Genomic DNA, 18,828 nt, shown 5'->3' on the forward strand with positions numbered 1-18,828 from the left:
TGTAAAATGCAAATAAATTTATATAGTGTATACAATGTGATCTTCTGGATTGTATTTTTGATATTCTATCTCTCAATGTTAAAATTAACATATCCTTAAAATTATAGACTGTTCATGTCTTTGTCAGTGGGCAAACTTACAAAGTCAGCAAGGAATCCTATACCCCCCCCTCCCCTCCCCCCACTGTACATTCTATATACAGGGGAGATAACAACATATTTTACCTCAGTATTTATAAGTCAAAACGAGTGGGAGAAAAATACAGAAGTGGTGACATGTTTCTAATAAACTTTTCCTCTGATTGTTTTACTCCAAGTTTTAGCTTACAAATACTGAGGTAAAAATACTTCCCAAATAACGTGTAAACGATATCAAATACAGGAGGAAATGACACACAGGTATATACTATATACAGGAGTAGATGACACACAGGTATATACTATATACAGGAGTAGATGACATACAGGTATATACTATATACAGGGGAGATGACATTCAGGTATATACCATATACAGGGGAGATGACATTCAGGTATATACCATATACAGGGGAGATGACATACAGGTATATACCATACACAGGGGAGATGACATACAGGTATATACCATATACAGGGGAGATGACATACAGGTATATACCATATACAGGGGAGATGGCATACAGGTATATACCATATACAGGGGAGATGGCATACATGTATATACCATATACAGGGGAGATGACATACAGGTACTGTATATACCATATACAGGGGAGATGACATACAGGTATATACCATATACAGGGGATATGACATACAGGTACTGTATATACCATATACAGGGGAGATGACATACAGGTATATACTGAGCAGGAAATTACATTGATTAGGATGGCAAATGAGAGGAGTGAGGGGGAAAATTAGAGCAGTGAGGTGCTATAACTAACCACAGTTAGTTACTATGCCCGGGCAATGCCGGGTTCTTCAGCTAGTCAATATATAAAAAGAATTAATCCAATCTGTAAACGGCATAACAAGAAAAAAAAATCAAAACATCAGAATTACATTTTTTCGGTCGCTTAAACATTGCATTTAAATGCAATAGCAGGAGATCAAAAGGTCGTATCTACACTAAAATTGCATCAATGAAAATGAGAGCTCGGCACGCAAAAAATAAGCCCTCACTCAGCACCACCAGATCACAAAAATTTAGATGCTACAGGTCTCGGAAAACGGCGACTTTTTTTAGAATCTTTGGATTTTTTTTCACTAATTAAACAAAAATAACATCTACAAACTCGTAATGACCTGGAGAATTGTGGAATTGCACATTTTTGGCAATTTCACTGCACTTTGATTTTTGTCCCCCATTTTCCAATACACTACATGGCAAAACCAATTGTGTTGTTCAAAATTGCAACTCATCATGCAAAAAACAAGCCCTTACATCGGCATATTGACTGGGGGAAAAAAAAGGAAACTCAAAAACGAAAAAACCCAAGGTGCTGAAGGGGATAAACAACAACCACAAAATGGATTTCATCACCCAGGTATCATTGTAATCAGTGTAACGGCACTAACCTGACAGTGTCTGTAGGTTACTGAGCACAATCCTGCTGACAGGTTCCCTTTAAAGGGAACCTGTCAGCAGGATTGTGCACAGTAACCTACAGACACGGTCAGGTCGGCGCCGTTATACTGATTCAAATGATACCTGGGTGATAAAATCCGTCTTGTGGTTGTTAAATCTTTATTTTCAGTTTTGAGTTAATGATATGCTCGTGCTCCACGGCGGCCTGTGGGGGGATCTTCATGTGGTGCTCTAAATAGGTATTCATAATGCAAATTGTTGACAGGTAACTGTTCCCTCAGTGACCTGTCCCCTAGTGTACATAATGAATATATGTACATACTTGGGGGGCATAATCGCATGTTTACTGTGTTAATAATGTGCGGTGTATATAGAGATGGTCCGATAGCTGCTATTGCAGAGGTTTCGGCGACACCATCTTGCTAGAGTAGATAACAATTTCCTCCTAGATGGTGCTGCGATCGCTGATAGCAGTTACTGCACAGGCCCTGGCGGCGCCATCTTGGAGGAGGATTTTTTTTCTGTAGCAAGATGGCGGCGCCTGCGCAATAGCAGCTATTGGATCACCCCTTTAGACACAGACAGCTGCTACTGCGCAGGTGCGGCGGACGCCATTTTCAAATGGATTTCTCCTTCCCCCAAACACGACATCACGGAGAGAGGGAATCCACCCTTCAATGACAGAAAACCTACAGATAAAAAGGGCGGTACCTCTCTCCCGCATCAGTTGGTTTCCTGTCCTTGACAGGGGACCTACTGTTGATCCTGCAAAAGGAAGGCATACCTGGGTGCCAGAAGAGATCGGCGTGTGATACCAGGCACGGTCATACCGATCCACGCTGCGGGGGATCCCTGCCTTGGCCGTGGTGGTGTCCTGAGGCGCCACATCTAGGGTCAGTGGGCCTCTATTATATGCGGGAAGAAGCAGCAGAGAAAATACAGCACTGGATATGCTGCCTCTCCTGGAATAATCGCCTGCTCTGCAGGCAGCCCGGGCCACCGCTGGAGAGACGCGCACTCCAGTACTTCTGGAGTCTGTGTGTGTGCGGAGATGCGGCGAGCCCCTTTTCCGCTGCTCTGCAAGGCATGACCGGGAAATCAAGTTGGCGCATGCGCGTCATTGTCAGCAGTGTATGTGCCGAATACTGTCTGCCCGCGCACCGCACCCCCTTCCCTCCCCGTGGGCGGACCTATGGAGAGCGTATGGGCATCTAGGCATAATGACATGCTGAAGCAGCACAGGTCTGCCGGGGTGGTGCAGGGGAAGTGCCAGGAATTATTTAGTGCCAAAAAGCACTAAGGACACTGCTTCTGATAGAGCTCTGGCAGTCTTCCCAACCCCCCCCCCTCCCTCCCAAGTCATGAGCGAACAGGAGCACCTGGAGGTGCAGTCTCTGCATTCCCAGTCATCACCCCAGTAGTAGCAGCGGCTGCTGCAGCCGCAACAGCGACTGCAGAAGAAAAAACGAGCAGGACATCAAGAGGACCCATCATATCATCAGTGGGAGTGGGCATTCTGTCAGATCGTCCCAACGCAGCAAGGACTTCCAGTGTGGCGTCAAATGCAGGAGATAACCCATCTACAAGAATAGTTGCTCCTCCCCCCTCCAGTACCCCTTCTTCCATCAGAATGGTAAGTCATCTACGTGAAAGTCCACCTCATAGTTAGGGTCCCCCCTGTTTCTCTTCTCTTTTCTGGGACGGAAAAGTGCAGACAAGACCTGTGCACTTTGCGCGGAGGAGTTACGGACTGGGAAAAAAGACTCTGCAACTCTTGTATAGACCAGCAATCTGTGAAGAGACCCCGAAGTTTGCTTCAGATCTTAGGTCCTTAATAAAGTCACAGGTAGAAAATACCTTTTTGTTCACTTCAGGATAATGGTGAAAAAACGGCGAAAGTCCAGAGACAGGTCCCTGGAATCTGGGTCTAGCAGTTTAGAGCATGAAGAGAGGGACTCTGATACATCTGATTAATCATAATCTACATCTTCATCCAGGGGCAGGGGGCGGTCGTAGCTGTTTTCCCTTAGAAGAAACAGACTCATCAAAGCAGTCAGGGCCACCATGGGGCTAGTAGGCCCTCGTCCATAAAGATAAGTTCAGGACATAATATTCGGCGGACTAGAACAAAAAAAAAGATTAGATCTTTCCTCGTCAATGAGAAATTTCAATCCCTAATTACAAAAAGAGTGGAAGAAACCAGAGAGAAAGGGCCTTTTATCCCCAAAGAGGAAATGGCCATCCTATGACCAGGCATGTTCATTTTGGGAGAAGCCGCCAAAATTAGGTGTGGCGATTGTCAAGGCTTCCAAAAAGGTTTCCCTTCTCTTTGTGGACATGGGGATATTGAAGGATCCCATGGACAAAAAAAGCAGATACCTTCCTGAAGGGTTCATGGGAGGCCGCCGGGGGACACTAAAACCTGCAGTAGCTGCTTCTTGTACAGCCAGATCACTGATGGTCTGGCTAGACCAGCTGGAGTCACAGCTAAGAGAGAAAACCTCTAGGGACACTATACTAGACTCCATCCCAGTAATGAAAGGAGCTGTTGCTTTCTTGCCTGATGCATCGGCTGACTGTCAGGCTGGCAGCCAGATCGGCAGTCTTCTCTAATGCAGCCCGGTGAACCCTCTGGCTTAATTGTTGGCCAGGAGATCTCCAGATAAAGTCAAGACTATGCCCAATTCCTTGTGAGGGTGAATTCTTGTTCGGGCCTACACTTGACATTTTGGATAAAGCGGGGGATAATAAAACACGCTTTCCTATCCTCTCCAATACCTCCTTTATAGGAAAACCTTTTGGAGTAGGAAATCTGGAGGAAGCACCCCTGGAACCAGGATAAGTGGAAGGATAGAAGTGAGAAAACCAAGGGGGACTTTTTCAGCATGCTCCCCTATAACAAGAAGACATCCCAATGAGGATTTTCTCTAGGTAGGGGAAGGTTATCCCTCTTTCTCCTGGCCTGGGAAAGAATATCCAACAGGTCTTGCATCTTAGTCCTAATAAGATTAGGTCTAAAACTTCAATTCCACTCCCCTCTCGTCCAAATTTCATAGTGACACCACAGAAATCTTCAAACGAAGAGCAACTAGCCTTAGAGCAGGAGGTTCTGATAGGGAAAGCGGTCCTTCAAGAGGTCCCTTACTGGGGAAAAGGCGAAGGATTCTACTCCCCTCTGTCCCTGAGGAAAAAGCCAGATGGAACGTTCAGGACAATCATAAATCTAAAGTAACTGAACAAGTTACTAAAGGTTCAAACCTCCAAGATGGAAACCATAAAAACATCAGTAAAAATTTTGCTGTTTCCGGACTGTTTCATGACTGTTCTAGACCTAAAGTATGCATACTATCATGTTCCTCAGAGTAGTAGTCCCAATAAATGGAGTAGTAAAGCACTATCAGTTCACGGCCCTCACCATTTGGTCTAGCCGTAGCTCCATGGGTGTTTATCAAGATAGTGGCAGAGGTAATGGCACCCTTTGAGGGAACGAGATGTCCTAATTGTCCCATACCTAGATGATTTTCTGATAATGGGCAATTCCCCCCAGCATTACAAGAGGCAACTAGAGAATGTCATGGATTACTAGACAAACTTAGTCTGGCCTTCGAATCTAGTGAAATCCAAAACCGTGCAGGAATATCTGGGTGTCTTATTAGATTCAAAGAAACAGGAGTGTCGCCTCCTGATGGAGAAAGATCAGAAAGTAATAGCCCTGATATCTTGAATAAGGGACTTCCCCTCTACAACCATGTGGAAAGCGATGTCCGTCCTAGGTTCCAGGACTGCCTGTATCCAGGCCGTTCAATGGGCTCAGACACACACCAGAGATTTGCAGTGGGAAATTTTATCAACCGAAAACTCTCTAAAAGGGCATTTAGAAGGGCAGTTAACCTTTGTCATCAGAAACGTTACTTTAGAATGGTGGAAAAGGATAAACCACTTAACCCGGGGCATGCCGTGGGTGATTTCGATCTCTCAGGTTCTGACCATAGAGGCAAGCCCAGGGGTTGGGGGGCTCACCGGAACAACCATGTATCTCAAGGGGTCTGGACAGAGGACCTAAGATCAGTATCCTCAAGCATGAAGGAACTATAAGACAATAAATTTCGCCCTTTTAGAATTCTTGAACACTCTCCAGGGACACCACTACTTAAACAACCGGGTAGTGGAAGCATGCTTAAATCACCAGGGAGGAACCCGGTCCCGCCCTCTTATGGAAGTGAAGTGATCAAATTTTTAGTTAGCCGATGACAACTTGGGGTCTCTATCTGCACTCCACATAAAAGGGACAGAAAATCGCAGAGGGGATTGGTATTATCTTCATTTAATTTGTCTTAAATGAAAAAAACACAAAAAGTATTGTCCTACAGCCAAATTGGATATAATTCCACACCAAACATAAAAAAGGGGGTGGACAAAAGTATTGGCACTGTTGGAAAAAATCATGTGATGCTTCTCTAATTTGTGTTAACAGCACCTGTAACTTACCTGTGGCACCTAACAGGTGTTGGCAGTAACTAAATCACACTTGCAGCCAGTTGACATGGATTAAAGTTGACTCAACCTCTGTCCTGTGTCTGTGTACCACATTGAGCATGGAGAAATGAAAGAAGACCAAAGAACTGTCTGAGGACTTGAGAAACCAAATTGTGAGGAAGCGTGAGCAATCTCAAGGCTACAAGTCCATCTCCAAAGACCTGAATGTTCCTGTGTCTACCGTGCGCAGTGTCATCAAGAAGTTTAAAGCCCATGGCACTGTGGCTAACCTCCCTAGATGTGGACGGAAAAGAAAAATTGACAAGAGATTTCAACGCAAGATTATGCGGATGTTGGATAAAGAACCTCGACTAACATCCAAACAAGTTCAAGCTGCCCTGCAGTCCGAGGGTACAACAGTGTCAACCCGTACTATCCGTCGGCATCTGAATGAAAAGGGACTGTATGGTAGGAGACCCAGGAAGACCCCACTTCTTACCCCGAGACATAAAAAAGCCAGGCTGGAGTTTGCCAAAACTTACCTGAAAAAGCCTAAAACGTTTTGGAAGAATGTTCTCTGGTCAGATGAGTCAAAAGTAGAGCTTTTTGGGCAAAGGCATCAACATAGAGTTTACAGGAGAAAAAAAGAGGCATTCAAAGAAAAGGACACGGTCCCTACAGTCAAACATAGCGGAGGTTCCGTGATGTTTTGGAGTTGCTTTGCTGCCTCTGGCACTGGACTGCTTGATCGTGTGCATGGCATTATGAAGTCTGAAGACTACCAACAAATTTTGCAGCATAATGTAGGGCCCAGAGTGAGAAAGCTGGGTCTCCCTCAGAGGTCATGGGTCTTCCAGCAGGACAATGACTCAAAACACACTTCAAAACGCACTAGAAAATGGTTTGAGAGAAAGCACTGGAGATTTCTAAGGTGGCCAGCAATGAGTCCAGACCTGAATCCCATAGAACATCTGTAGAGAGATCTAAAAACGGCAGTTTGGAGAAGGCACCCTTCAAATATCAGGGACCTGGAGCAGTTTGCCAAAGAAGAATGGTATAAAATTCCAGCAGAGATTTGTAAGAAACTCATTGATAGTTACCGGAAGCGGTTGGTCGCAGTTATTTTGGCTAAAGGTTGTGCAACCAAGTATTAGGCTGAGGGTGCCAATACTTTTGTCTGGCCCATTTTTTGGAGTTTTGTGTGAAATGATCAGTGTTTTGCTTTTTGCTTCATTCTCTTTTGTGTTTTTTCATTTAAGACAAATTAAATGAAGATAATAATACCAAAGGATTTGTGATTGCAATCATTTTCAGGAAGAAACTGAGTGTTATCTGACAGAATTGCAGGGGTGTCAATACTTTTGGCCATGACTGTATTTCAAGTGTTTATTTTTATTATTATTTATTATTATTATACATTTTTATAGCGCCATTTATTCCATGGCGCTTTACATGTGAATACGGGGCAAATATAGACAAATACATTAAACATGAGCAGATAAAAAGGCACACGAGTACATAAGGAGGGAGGACCCTGCCCGCGAGGGCTCACAGTCTGCAGGGGGTATTCTGGTAATGTTGATGATTGTGGCTTACAGACAATGAAATGACTTTTGAGTTTATCTCAGTAAATTAGAATAATTAACAAAAAAAACGCCTGCAAAGATTCCTAAATGTTTAAAAAGTCCCTTGGTCTGTTTCAGTACGCTCCACAATCATGGGGAAGGCTGCTGACTTGACAGTTGTCCAGAAGGCAGTCATTGACACACTCCATAAGGAGGGTAAGCCACAAAAGGGCATTGTTAAAGAAGCTGCCTGTTCAACTGAGTGTTGTATCCAAGCATATTAATGGAAAGTTGAGTGCAAGTTATAAGTGTGGTAGAAAAAGGTGCACAAGCAACCTGGATAACCGCAGCCTTGAAAGGATTCAGAAAAGGCCATTTCAAAAACTTGAGGGAGATTCACAAGGAGTGGACTTCTGCTGGAGTCATTGCTTCAAGAGCCACCACACACAGACATTTCCAGGACATGGGCTACAAGTGTCGCATTTCTTGTGTCAAGCCACTTATGACCAATAGACAACACCAGAAGCATCTTAGCTGGGCCAAGAAGAAAGATAACTGGGCTGTTGCTCAGTGGTCCAAGGTGTTATTTTGGTGTCCTTTGGAAATCAAGGTCCCAGAGTCTGGAGGAAGAGTGGAGAGGCACATAATCCAAGCTGCTTGAGGTCTAGTGTGAAGTTTCCACAATCAGTGTTGGTTTGGGGAGCTATGTCATCTGCTAGTGTAGGTCCACTGTGTTTTATCATGATCAAAGTCAGCGCAGCTGTGTACCAGGAAATTGTAGAGCACTTCATGCTTCCCTCTGCCGACGAGCTTTTTGTAAATGGAAATTTCATTCTCCAGCAGGACTTAGGCACCTGTCCACACTGCCAAAAGTACCAATACCTGGTTTAAAAACAACAGTATCACTGCTTGATTGGCTTCCTAAGGGGTTATTGTCAAGAGGAAGATGAGACACCAGACCCAACAATGTAGATGAGCTGATGGCTGCTATCAAAGCAACCTGAGCTTCCATAACACCTCAGCAGTGCCACAGTCTGATTGCCTCCGTGACACGACTTTTGGGTGTTCATTGTCTGTAAGCCATAATCGCTGAAATAGACATGCTGCAGTCTTGAAAGACACGCTGGAGGTCCATCTCTGGACGCATAGTGGGCAAAGGATTTTGTGAAATATCATCCACTATGCTGTAACATCTGGCTGTTGCAGGTTGGACGCTGCACAAGTACGCAGCGTCCAATCTGCAACGTTTACTGACTATATATATATATATATATATATATATATATATATATATATATATATATATATATATATATATATATATATATATATATATATATATATATATATATATATATATATATATATATATACAGGGGATATCATATAATACATACATAGACCAAACTACATCGTATATCCATAAGTATGGGCAAAGAGTATAACGGGGATGTTTATGAAGAGGAGTAATGCTTATAATGATCCCAAAGCAGCACAAATAATGTGTCCTCCATAACTCCAATAGATCAAAAGTCACACCCACACGTATGAAACCCCCAAAGCACAGAAGAGTCAGTCTAAGAACAATGACATATATCCCCCAAATAGACTGCAGTAACAGAGAGGTGACGGTAAATAGTTACCCATGTGTACAAAGGCAGGCAGAGCCGGTCCAAGGTCCCCAACGCACGTTTCGGTGCGGGTACACCTTCCTCAGGGGGCGCCGTTATACTCTTTGCCCATACTTATGGATATACGATGTAGTTTGGTCTATGTATGTATTATATGATATCCCCTGTATATATCATTCCTAGTACCGCTGTGATAGATGTTATTTGACATAATATACTTCTACCCTGTGTAGACAATTAGGCTTGGCGAACCGTTCATTGTTTTAATTGGAATCTTGCTTCACACCTGTTGTTTGTACGGCTATACATTGTATTGGTTGCTCATTAGAACTGTTTGACACTTTGTATAAACAGTTCTGTTTCTTTGTTTGTTTTATTTTCACATTAATAAAGCTTTTTCACGTTTGTTTATACTGGCATATTTCTCTGACATACTTATTCTAGTTGCATTTAGTAGTTTGAGCATGCATAAAAATGCATTCTAAGCTGCAGGCACCATGTTGTTGAGCAGGGGGAGCTGAGCAGATTGTTTGTATACTATTTGTGAGAAAGGATTCAGTATTATCTGGGTTTTTTAAATTTAAATGTCTGCTCTTTCTGTGATTATCGGTCCAGTGGGCTGTCCTATCTGTGACTGACAGCTTTTTCTGTATGTATACTTATATAGACGGTCACTGATTGGACTAACCACTGGACGAAAAAAAAAGCGGAGAAATAAATCACAGTATAAACTGAATCTTTACTCATAAGATCAAATATTAATGTACTCCTCTTCTGCTCTATAACATGCTGCTGGGTCGATTGTGACTTGTAGGATCGCTACTTCCAACAGGTGGCGCTATAGAGTTTGTCATCTTTATCTCTGAAGAGGCAAGCTGCATATTATATTTCCCAGAGGAGCATTGCACGGGATTAAGCATCCTTACCTTGACAAGCCAGAGCTGGTATGTCACTCTCCACAAGGAGAAACCTTACCCCTTAGACCCCAGTCCAGAGCCTCTCATCTAGCCAAATCAGTTCTCATGCTTTGCACTGATGAGGGCCAACAGCCCAAAACACCATGTCTGCGAATTGAGATACTTATTTGGCTTTTATCCTAAGTCATATTGCGCGACTCGTTAAAGGGAACCTGTCACTTCCAAAATCGAAGCTAAGCTAAGCCCACCGGCATCAGGGGCTTATCTACAGCATTCTGTAATGCTGTAGATAAGCCCCCGATGTCACCTGAAAGATGAGAAAAAAGAGGTTAGATTATACTCACCCAGAGGCGGTCCCAGTGCGGTTTTGGTCCAATGGGCATCGCGGTCAAGTCCGGGGCTTCCCATCTTCTTACGATGACGTCCTCTTCTTGTCTTCACGCTGCGGCTCCGGGGCAGGCGTACTTTGTCTTCCCTGTTGAGGGCAGAGCAAAGTACTGCAGTGAGCAGGCTCCCTCAACAGGGCAGACAAAGTACGCTTGCGCTGGAGCCGCAGTGTGAAGACAAGAAGAGGATGTCATCCTATGAAGATGGGAGGCCCCGGACCGGAATACGATGCCCATCGGACCGGACAGCACCCCCAGGTGAGTATAATCTAACCTCTTTCTCTCATCTTTCAGGATACATCGGGGGCTTATCTACAGTATTCCAGAATGCTGTAGATAAGCCCCTGATGCAGGTGGGCTTAGCTCACCTTTGATTTTGGGGGTGACAGGTTCCCTTTAACCCCTTCATGACCCAGCCTATTTTGACCTTAATGACCTGGCCGTTTTTTGCAATTCTGACCAGTGTCCCTTTATGAGGTAATAACTCAGGAACGCTTCAACAGATCCTAGCGGTTCTGAGATTGTTTTTTCGTGACATATTGGGCTTCATGTTAGTGGTAAATTTAGGTCAATAAATTCTGCGTTTATTTGTGATAAAAACGGAAATTTGGCGCAAATTTTTAAAATGTCACAATTTTCACATTTTGAATTTTTATTCTGTTAAACCAGAGAGTTATGTGACAAAAAATAGTTAATAAATAACATTTCCCACATGTCTACTTTACATCAGCACAATTTTGGAAACAATATTTTTTTTTTTGCTAGGAAGTTACAAAGGTTAAAATTTGACCAGCGATTTCTCATTTTTACAACGAAATTTACAAAACCATTTTTTTAGGGACCACCTCACATTTGAAGTCAGTTTGAGGGGTCTATATGGCTGAAAATACCCAAAAGTGACACCATTCTAAAAACTGCACCCCTCAAGGTGCACAAAACCACATTCAAGAAGTTTATTAACCCTTCAGGTGCTTCACAGCAGCAGAAGCAACATGGAAGGAAAAAATGAACATTTAACTTTTTAGTCACAAAAATGATATTTTAGCAACAATTTTTGTATTTTCCCAATGGTAAAAGGAGAAACTGAACCACGAAAGTTGTTGTCCAATTTGTCCTGAGTACGCTGATACCTCATATGTGGGGGTAAACCACTGTTTGGGCGCACGGCAGGGCTTGGAAGGGAAGGAGCGCCATTTGACTTTTTGAATGAAAAATTGGCTGCACTCTTTAGCGGACACCATGTCGTGTTTGGAGAGCCCCTGTGTGCCTAAAAATTGGAGCTCCCCCACAAGTGACCCCATTTTGGAAACTAGATGCCCCAAGGAACTTATCTAGATGCATAGTGAGCACTTTAAACCCTCAGGTGCTTCACAAATTGATCCGTAAAAATGAAAAAGTACTTTTTTTTCCCAAAAAAATAAATTCTTTTAGCCTCAATTTTTTCATTTTCACATGGGCAACAGGATAAAATGGATCCTAAAATTTGTTGGGCAATTTCTCCTGAGTACACCGATACCTCACATGTGGGGGTAAACCACTGTTTGGGCACATAAGGTTCGGAAAGGGAAGGAGCGCCATTTGACTTTTTGAATGAAAAATTATCTCCATCGTTAGCGGACACCATGTCGCGTTTGGAGAGCCCCTGTGTGCCTAAACATTGGAGCTCCCCCACAAGTGACCCCATTTTGGAAACTGGACCCCCCAAGGAATTTATCTAGATGCCTAGTGAGCACTTTAAACCCCCAGGTGCTTCACAGAAGTTTATAACGCAGAGCCATGAAAAAAAAATAATAATTTTTCTTTCCTCAAAAATTATTTTTTAGCCTGGAATTTCCTATTTTTCCAAGGGTAATAGGAGAAATTGGACCCCAAATGTTGTTGTCCAGTTTGTCCTGAGTTCGCTGATACCCCATATGTGGGGGTAAACTACTGTTTTGGCGCACGGCAGGGCTCAGAAGGGAAGGCACGCCATTTGGCTTTTTAAATGGAAAATTAGCTCCAATCATTAGCGGACACCATGTCGCGTTTGGAGAGCCCCTGTGTGCCTAAACATTGCAGATCCCCCACAAGTGACCCCATTTTGGAAACTAGACCCCCAAAGGAACTAATCTAGATGTGTGGTGAGCACTTTGAACCCCCAAGTGCTTCACAGAAGTTTATAACGCAGAGCTGTGAAAATAATAAATACGTTTTCTTTCCTCAAAAATGATTTTTTAGCCCGCAATTTTTTATTTTCCCAAGGGTTTGCAGGAGAAATTGGGCCCTAAAAGTTGTTGTCCAGTTTCTCCTGAGTACGCTGATACCCCATGTGTGGGGGTAAACCACTGTTTGGGCACACGTCGGGGCTCAGAAGGGAAGTAGTGACATTTGAAATGCAGACTTTGATGGAATGGTCTGCGGGCGTTACGTTGCGTTTGCAGAGCCCCTGATGTGGCTAAACAGTAGAAACCCCCCACAAGTGACCCCATTTTAGAAACTAGACCCCGAAAGGAACTTATCTAGATGTGTGGTGAGCACTTTGAACCCCCAAGTGCCTCACAGACGTTTACAACGCAGAGGCGTGAAAATAAAAAATCATTTTTCTTTCCTCAAAAATGATGTTTTAGCAAGCAATTTTTTATTTTCACAAGGGTAACAGGAGAAATTGGACCCCAAAAATTGTTGCGCAGTTTGTCCGGAGTATGCTGGTACCCCATATGTGGGGGTAAACCACTGTTTGGGCACACGTCGGGGCTCGGAAGTGAGGGAGCACCATTTGACTTTTTGAATACGAGATTGGCTGGAATCAATGGTGGCGCCATGTTGCGTTTGGAGACCCCTGATGTGCCTAAACAGTGGAAACCCCTCAATTCTACCTCCAACATTAACCCCAACACACCCCTAACCCTAATCCCAACTGTAGCCATAACCCTAATCACAACCCTAACCACAACCCTAATTCCAACCCTAACGCTATGTGCCCACACTGCGGATTCGTGTGAGATTTTTCCGCACCATTTTTGAAAAATCCGTGGGTAAAAGGCACTGTGTTTTACCTGCGGATTTTCCGCGGATTTCCAGTGTTTTTTGTGCGGATTTCACCTGCGGATTCCTATTGAGGAACAGGTGTAAAATGCTGCGGAATCCGCACAAAGAATTGACATGCTGTGGAAAACACAACACAGCGTTTCCGCGCTGTATTTTCCGCACCATGGGCACAGCAGATTTGGTTTTCCATAGGTTTACTTGGTACTGTAAACCTGATGGAACTCTGCTACGAATCCGCAGCGGCCAATCCGCAGCCAAATCCGCACCGTGTGCACATAGCCTAATTCTAAAGGTATGTGCACACACTGCAGATCCGCAGCAGTTTCCCATGAGTTTACAGTTCAATGTAAACCTATGGGAAACAAAAATCGCTGTACACATGCTTCGGAAAAACTGCACGGAAACGCAGGGGTTTACATTCCGCAGCATGTCGCTTTCTGCGGATTCCGCAGCGGTTTTACAACTGCTCCAATAGTAAACCGCATTTGTAAAACCACAGTGAAATGCGCAGAAAAACCGCGATAAATCCGCAGCGGTTTAGCACTGCGGATTTATCAAATCCGCTGCAGAAAAATCTGCAGAGGACCAGAATACGTGTGCACACGCCCTAGCCCTAGCCCTAACCCTAACCCTAGCCCTAACCCTAACCCTAGTGGAAGAAAAAAGTGCGGGGGGGGTGTTTCGCAGTGCGGGGGGTGGATCGCAGTGCGGGGGGGTGGATCGGAGTGCAGGGGGGTGGGATTGGAGCACGGGGGAGCGGACAGGAGGACGGGGGAGCGGACCACAGATTGGAGGAGTGGGGGGGCGATGGGTGGGGTGGGGGCACATTAGTGTTTCCAGCCATGGCCGATGATATTGCAGCATCGGCCATGGCTGGATTGTAATATTTCACCAGTTTTTTAGGTGAAATATTACAAATCGCTCTGATTGGCAGTTTCACTTTCAACAGCCAATCAGAGCGATCGTAGCCACTGGGAGGGGGGGTGAAGCCACCCCCCCGAGCTAAAGGACAACTCCTCCTGTCCCTGCAGGCCAGGTGAAAATTACAGTTAACCCTTTCACCCGGTCTGCAGGAGCCCAATCCGGCCATGACGCATATGCTGCATCACAGGTCGGATTGGCACAGGTTTTCATGACGCATACGGTGCGTCAAAGGTCGGGAAGGGGTTAAAGGGTTGATTGTGACTTGCAGGATCGCTACTTCCAACAGGTGGCGCTATAGAGTTCAAGTCCTCTTTTTCTCTGAAGAGGCAATGTTGCATGCAGATTAGAATGCATTTTCGCACTGACAGGTGTTCTATGAATATTATGAACTAGCTGAAGAGCCCGGCATTGCCTGGGCATAGTAAATATCTGTGGTTAGTAATAGCACCTCACTTCTCTTATTTTCCCATCACGCCTCTCATTTTCCCCCTCACGCCTCTCATTTTCCCCCTTACACCTCTCATTTTCCCCCTCACTCCTCTCATTCCTCCCTAACACTTGTCATTTCGACCTCACATCTGTCATTTTCCGATCACTCCACTATTTTCCCTCACTCTGTCATTTTGCACTCACACCTTTTCATTTTCACCTCACACCTCTCATTTTCCCCTCAGTATATACATGTTTGTCATGTCCCTTATATATAGTATACACCTGTATGTCATCTCCTGTATATAGTATATACCTGTATGTCATCTCCCCTGTAGAAAGTATATACCTGCTGTATGTCATCTCCTCCTGTATATTGTATATACCTATGTGTCGTCTCCTCCTGTATATAGTATATACCTGTATGTCATCTCTTCTGTATATACTATATACCTGTATGTCATCTCCCATATATAGTATATACTTGTATGTCATCTCCTGTATATAGTATATTCCTGCTGTACGTCATCTCCTCCTTTATATACCTGTCATCTCGTCTTTTTATATAGTATATACCTGTATGTCATCTCCTCCTGTATATAGTATATACGTGTGTCATCTCCTCCTGTATATAGTATATACGTGTTTCATCTCCTCCTGTATATAGTATATACGTGTCATCTCCTCCTGTAGATAGTATATACCTGTCTTCTCCTCCTGTATATAGTATATACCTGTGTGTCATCTCCTTTTGTATATAGTATGTACCTGTCATCTCCTGTATATAGTATATACCTGTGTCATCTCCCCTGTATATAGTATATACCTGTGTCATCTACCCTGTATATAGTATATACCAGTGTCATCTCCTCCTGTATATAGTATATACCTGTCATCTCCCCTGTATATAGTATGTATGTCATCTCCCCTGTATATAGTATATACCTATGTCATCTCCCCTGTATATAGTATATACCTGTGTCATCTCCCCTGTATATATTATATGCTAGTGTGTCATCTCCTGTATATAGTATATACCTGTATGTCATCTCTTCCTGTATATAGTATATACCTGTGTGTCATCTCCCCTGTATATAGTATATATCTGTATGTCATCTCCTCCTGTATTAGACCGCGTTCACACGTTATTTGGTTAGTATTTTTACCTCAGTATTTCTAAGCTAAATTGGCAGCCTGATAAATCCCCAGCCAGCAGGAAGCCCTCCCCCCTGGCAGTATACATTAGCTCATACATACACATAATAGACAGGTCATGTGACTGACAGCTGCCGTATTTCCTATATGTTGCATTTGTTGCTCTTGTAGTTTGTCTGCTTATTAATCAGATTTTTATTTTTGAAGGATAATACCAGACTTGTGTGTGTTTTAGGGTGAGTTTCATGTGTCATGTTGTGTGTGTTAAGTTGCATGTGGAGACATGCATGTAGCGACTTTTGTGAGATGAGCTTTGTGTGGCGACATGCGTGTAGCAACTTTTTGTGTGTCGAGTTGCATGTGACAGGTTAGTGTAGCAAGTTGTGTGCAGCAGGTTTTGCTCATGGCGAGTTTTGCGCATGGCGAGTTTTATGTGTGGTGCGTTTTGAGTATGTGCAAGTTTTGTGTGAGGCAACTTTTGCATGTGTTGCAACTTTAGTGCATGTGGCAATTTTTCCGCATGTGCAAGTTTTGCGTGAGGTGAGTTTTGCACGTGTGGCGAGTTTAGCGTGAGCCTAGGTTTGCATGTGGCGAGTTTTGAGCGGCGACTTTTGTGTTTCGACTTTTATGTGGCGAGGTTGGTGTATGTGTGGTGAAATGTGTGCTGAAGGTGATATGTGTTCAAGCACGTGGCAGTGTGTGGCGCATTTTGTGTGTGTGTTCATATCCCCGTGTGTGGTGAGTATCCCATGTCGGGGCCCCACCTTAGCAACTGTTCGGTATATACTCTTTGGCGCCATCGTTCTCACTCTTTATGTCCCCCTTGTTCACATCTGGCAGATGTCAATTTGCCTCCAACACTTTTCCTTTCACTTTTTCCCCATTATGTAGATAGGGGCAAAATTTTTGCTGAATTGGAACGCGCTGGGTTAAAATTTCGCCTCACAACATAGCCTATGCTCTCGGGGTCCAGATGTTTGACTGTGCAAAATTTTGTGGCTGTAGCTGCGATGGTGCAGATGCCAATCCCGGACATACACACATACACACGTTCAGCTTTATATATTAGATGTTAATGTGTGTTGTTCTTTTTTTGTTTTATTATGGCACTTTATTTGAATCATTTTTTTTTTTTCTTAAGGAAATGTTTCACTTGAAAACTTGAAGATTCGTGAAAATGCTCTGGTGAGTAATTTAAAGTTTATGCTTTCATCGATGTCCATTGGAGTGTTGCTTCTACTCTTGTGTCTTATCTACATGGAAGTTACCGGCTGGTTACCTACAAGAGTACTGCTGTCATAAATTCATCAGCTACTTCAACAAAGTATTCATTTAAGGATGAAGGAAGGACTTATGCAACCTTATTTTTTTGGTGGAAATGAATAATATTTTTCAATTGAATTGCACAGATTATGGGCGACTAAGGCTATGTTCACACTCTGGGTTTTTTATTTCAAATGAAAAGCTAGTTTTTACAGCATAGGAAAAGCTATGAGATTTCAAAAATCTCGGTTGCCTTTTTTTTCCCGATTGACTTGAAAAACTGATACTGCTGCATGTCACTACTTTTAGCGGTTTTTCACTATAAAAGGCAATCGGTGCAAACAAACACGTTTTTCATGAATAAAAGTAACTTTATTAAGCATGTACTGTAGACACATGTAATCTACAGCAAAAGAAAAAAAAAGCCTCCAAAACCCTGCTTTTTGTAAGCAGCTTCTTTACTTGGAAGAGAATAGAGTTTTGCCTACGAAAAAAAAAAGCAAGCACGCCACGTGTAAACATAGCCATAGGGTGGAAAAAGTTCTGAAATTATTATTCTTGATGTGTTTGTTTTTTTTTTTCTTAAAAAAAAAAAAAAAAAAATCTTAACAGGGGTATGTAGACTTTTTATAGCCACTCTGTGCAGATGCGTAGCTAGGGTTTTGGTTCGGGGGGGGGGGGGGGAGGGGGGGGTGTAGGGAGCTTCTGAGTGGGCCCCTAACTAGGTAACCTTGATTATACAAAGACCAACATGAATATTACCGCCATATGGTCAGTGGTAGATACCAGTCCTTCAGAGCATATAAGTGATCACCGCACAGTTTACAGATAATGACTTACTGCTGACATTCTTTCTGATGGAATCGTTCATTTTTCCCATCTTTTCCATCTGGCCCAGACCGACATGACAACTTCTTCCAGCCACGACTCGGCTGCAGAGATTACAACAGACACATTTCACTTCTCGTGTTCCAGCCCCATCACCATCTATCCCCAACCTGCACAAGCTCTTCATCCTGCTGATATCCCAATACTGAGACGCTGCTGCCGTATATGTCCCTCTAACTGCACCTGCTGTGTGGTTCTCAGTACCTTCTAAATTCTAAAGCATCCCTCTATAATATAGTAATACCTGGTCCAAGTGCCCTAGAAAACAGTGCCCATATTTTGCCCCCTAGAAAGTAATACAGCCCACATAGGCAGAGTCTACAGCACAAGGCAGCCCCGATAGGCAGACTCTATAGCACAAGGCAGCACCCATAGACACTCTGTAGTATAAGGAAGCCCCATAGGCAGACTCTGTAATAAGGCAGACCCCATAGGCAGACTCTGTAATAAGGCAGACCCCATAGGCAGACTCTGTAATAAGGCAGACCCCCCCATAGGGAGACTCTAATAAGTCAGCCCCACCCATAGGCAGACTCTGTAATAAGGCAGCCCCCATAGGCAGACTCTGTAATAAGGCAGACCCCCCATAGGCAGA

The 18,828-nt window shown here is 43.6% G+C and overlaps 1 protein-coding gene across 2 annotated transcripts in view; it reads left to right on the forward strand.

Moving 5' to 3' along the window:
• The window catches only part of VPS13C (vacuolar protein sorting 13 homolog C), a 478,755-nt gene that overhangs the window by 46,376 nt on the left and 413,551 nt on the right, over positions 1 to 18,828 (forward strand). For both annotated transcript variants that reach the window (XM_069765602.1, XM_069765601.1), the window contains exon 2: positions 17,224 to 17,267. In XM_069765602.1, the coding sequence (XP_069621703.1) occupies positions 17,224 to 17,267 (44 nt within the window). The remainder of the gene's footprint in view (positions 1 to 17,223; positions 17,268 to 18,828) is intronic.

This window comes from Ranitomeya imitator, chromosome 4, assembly GCF_032444005.1.
Source record: "Ranitomeya imitator isolate aRanImi1 chromosome 4, aRanImi1.pri, whole genome shotgun sequence".
NCBI classification, from domain to species: domain Eukaryota; kingdom Metazoa; phylum Chordata; class Amphibia; order Anura; family Dendrobatidae; genus Ranitomeya; species Ranitomeya imitator.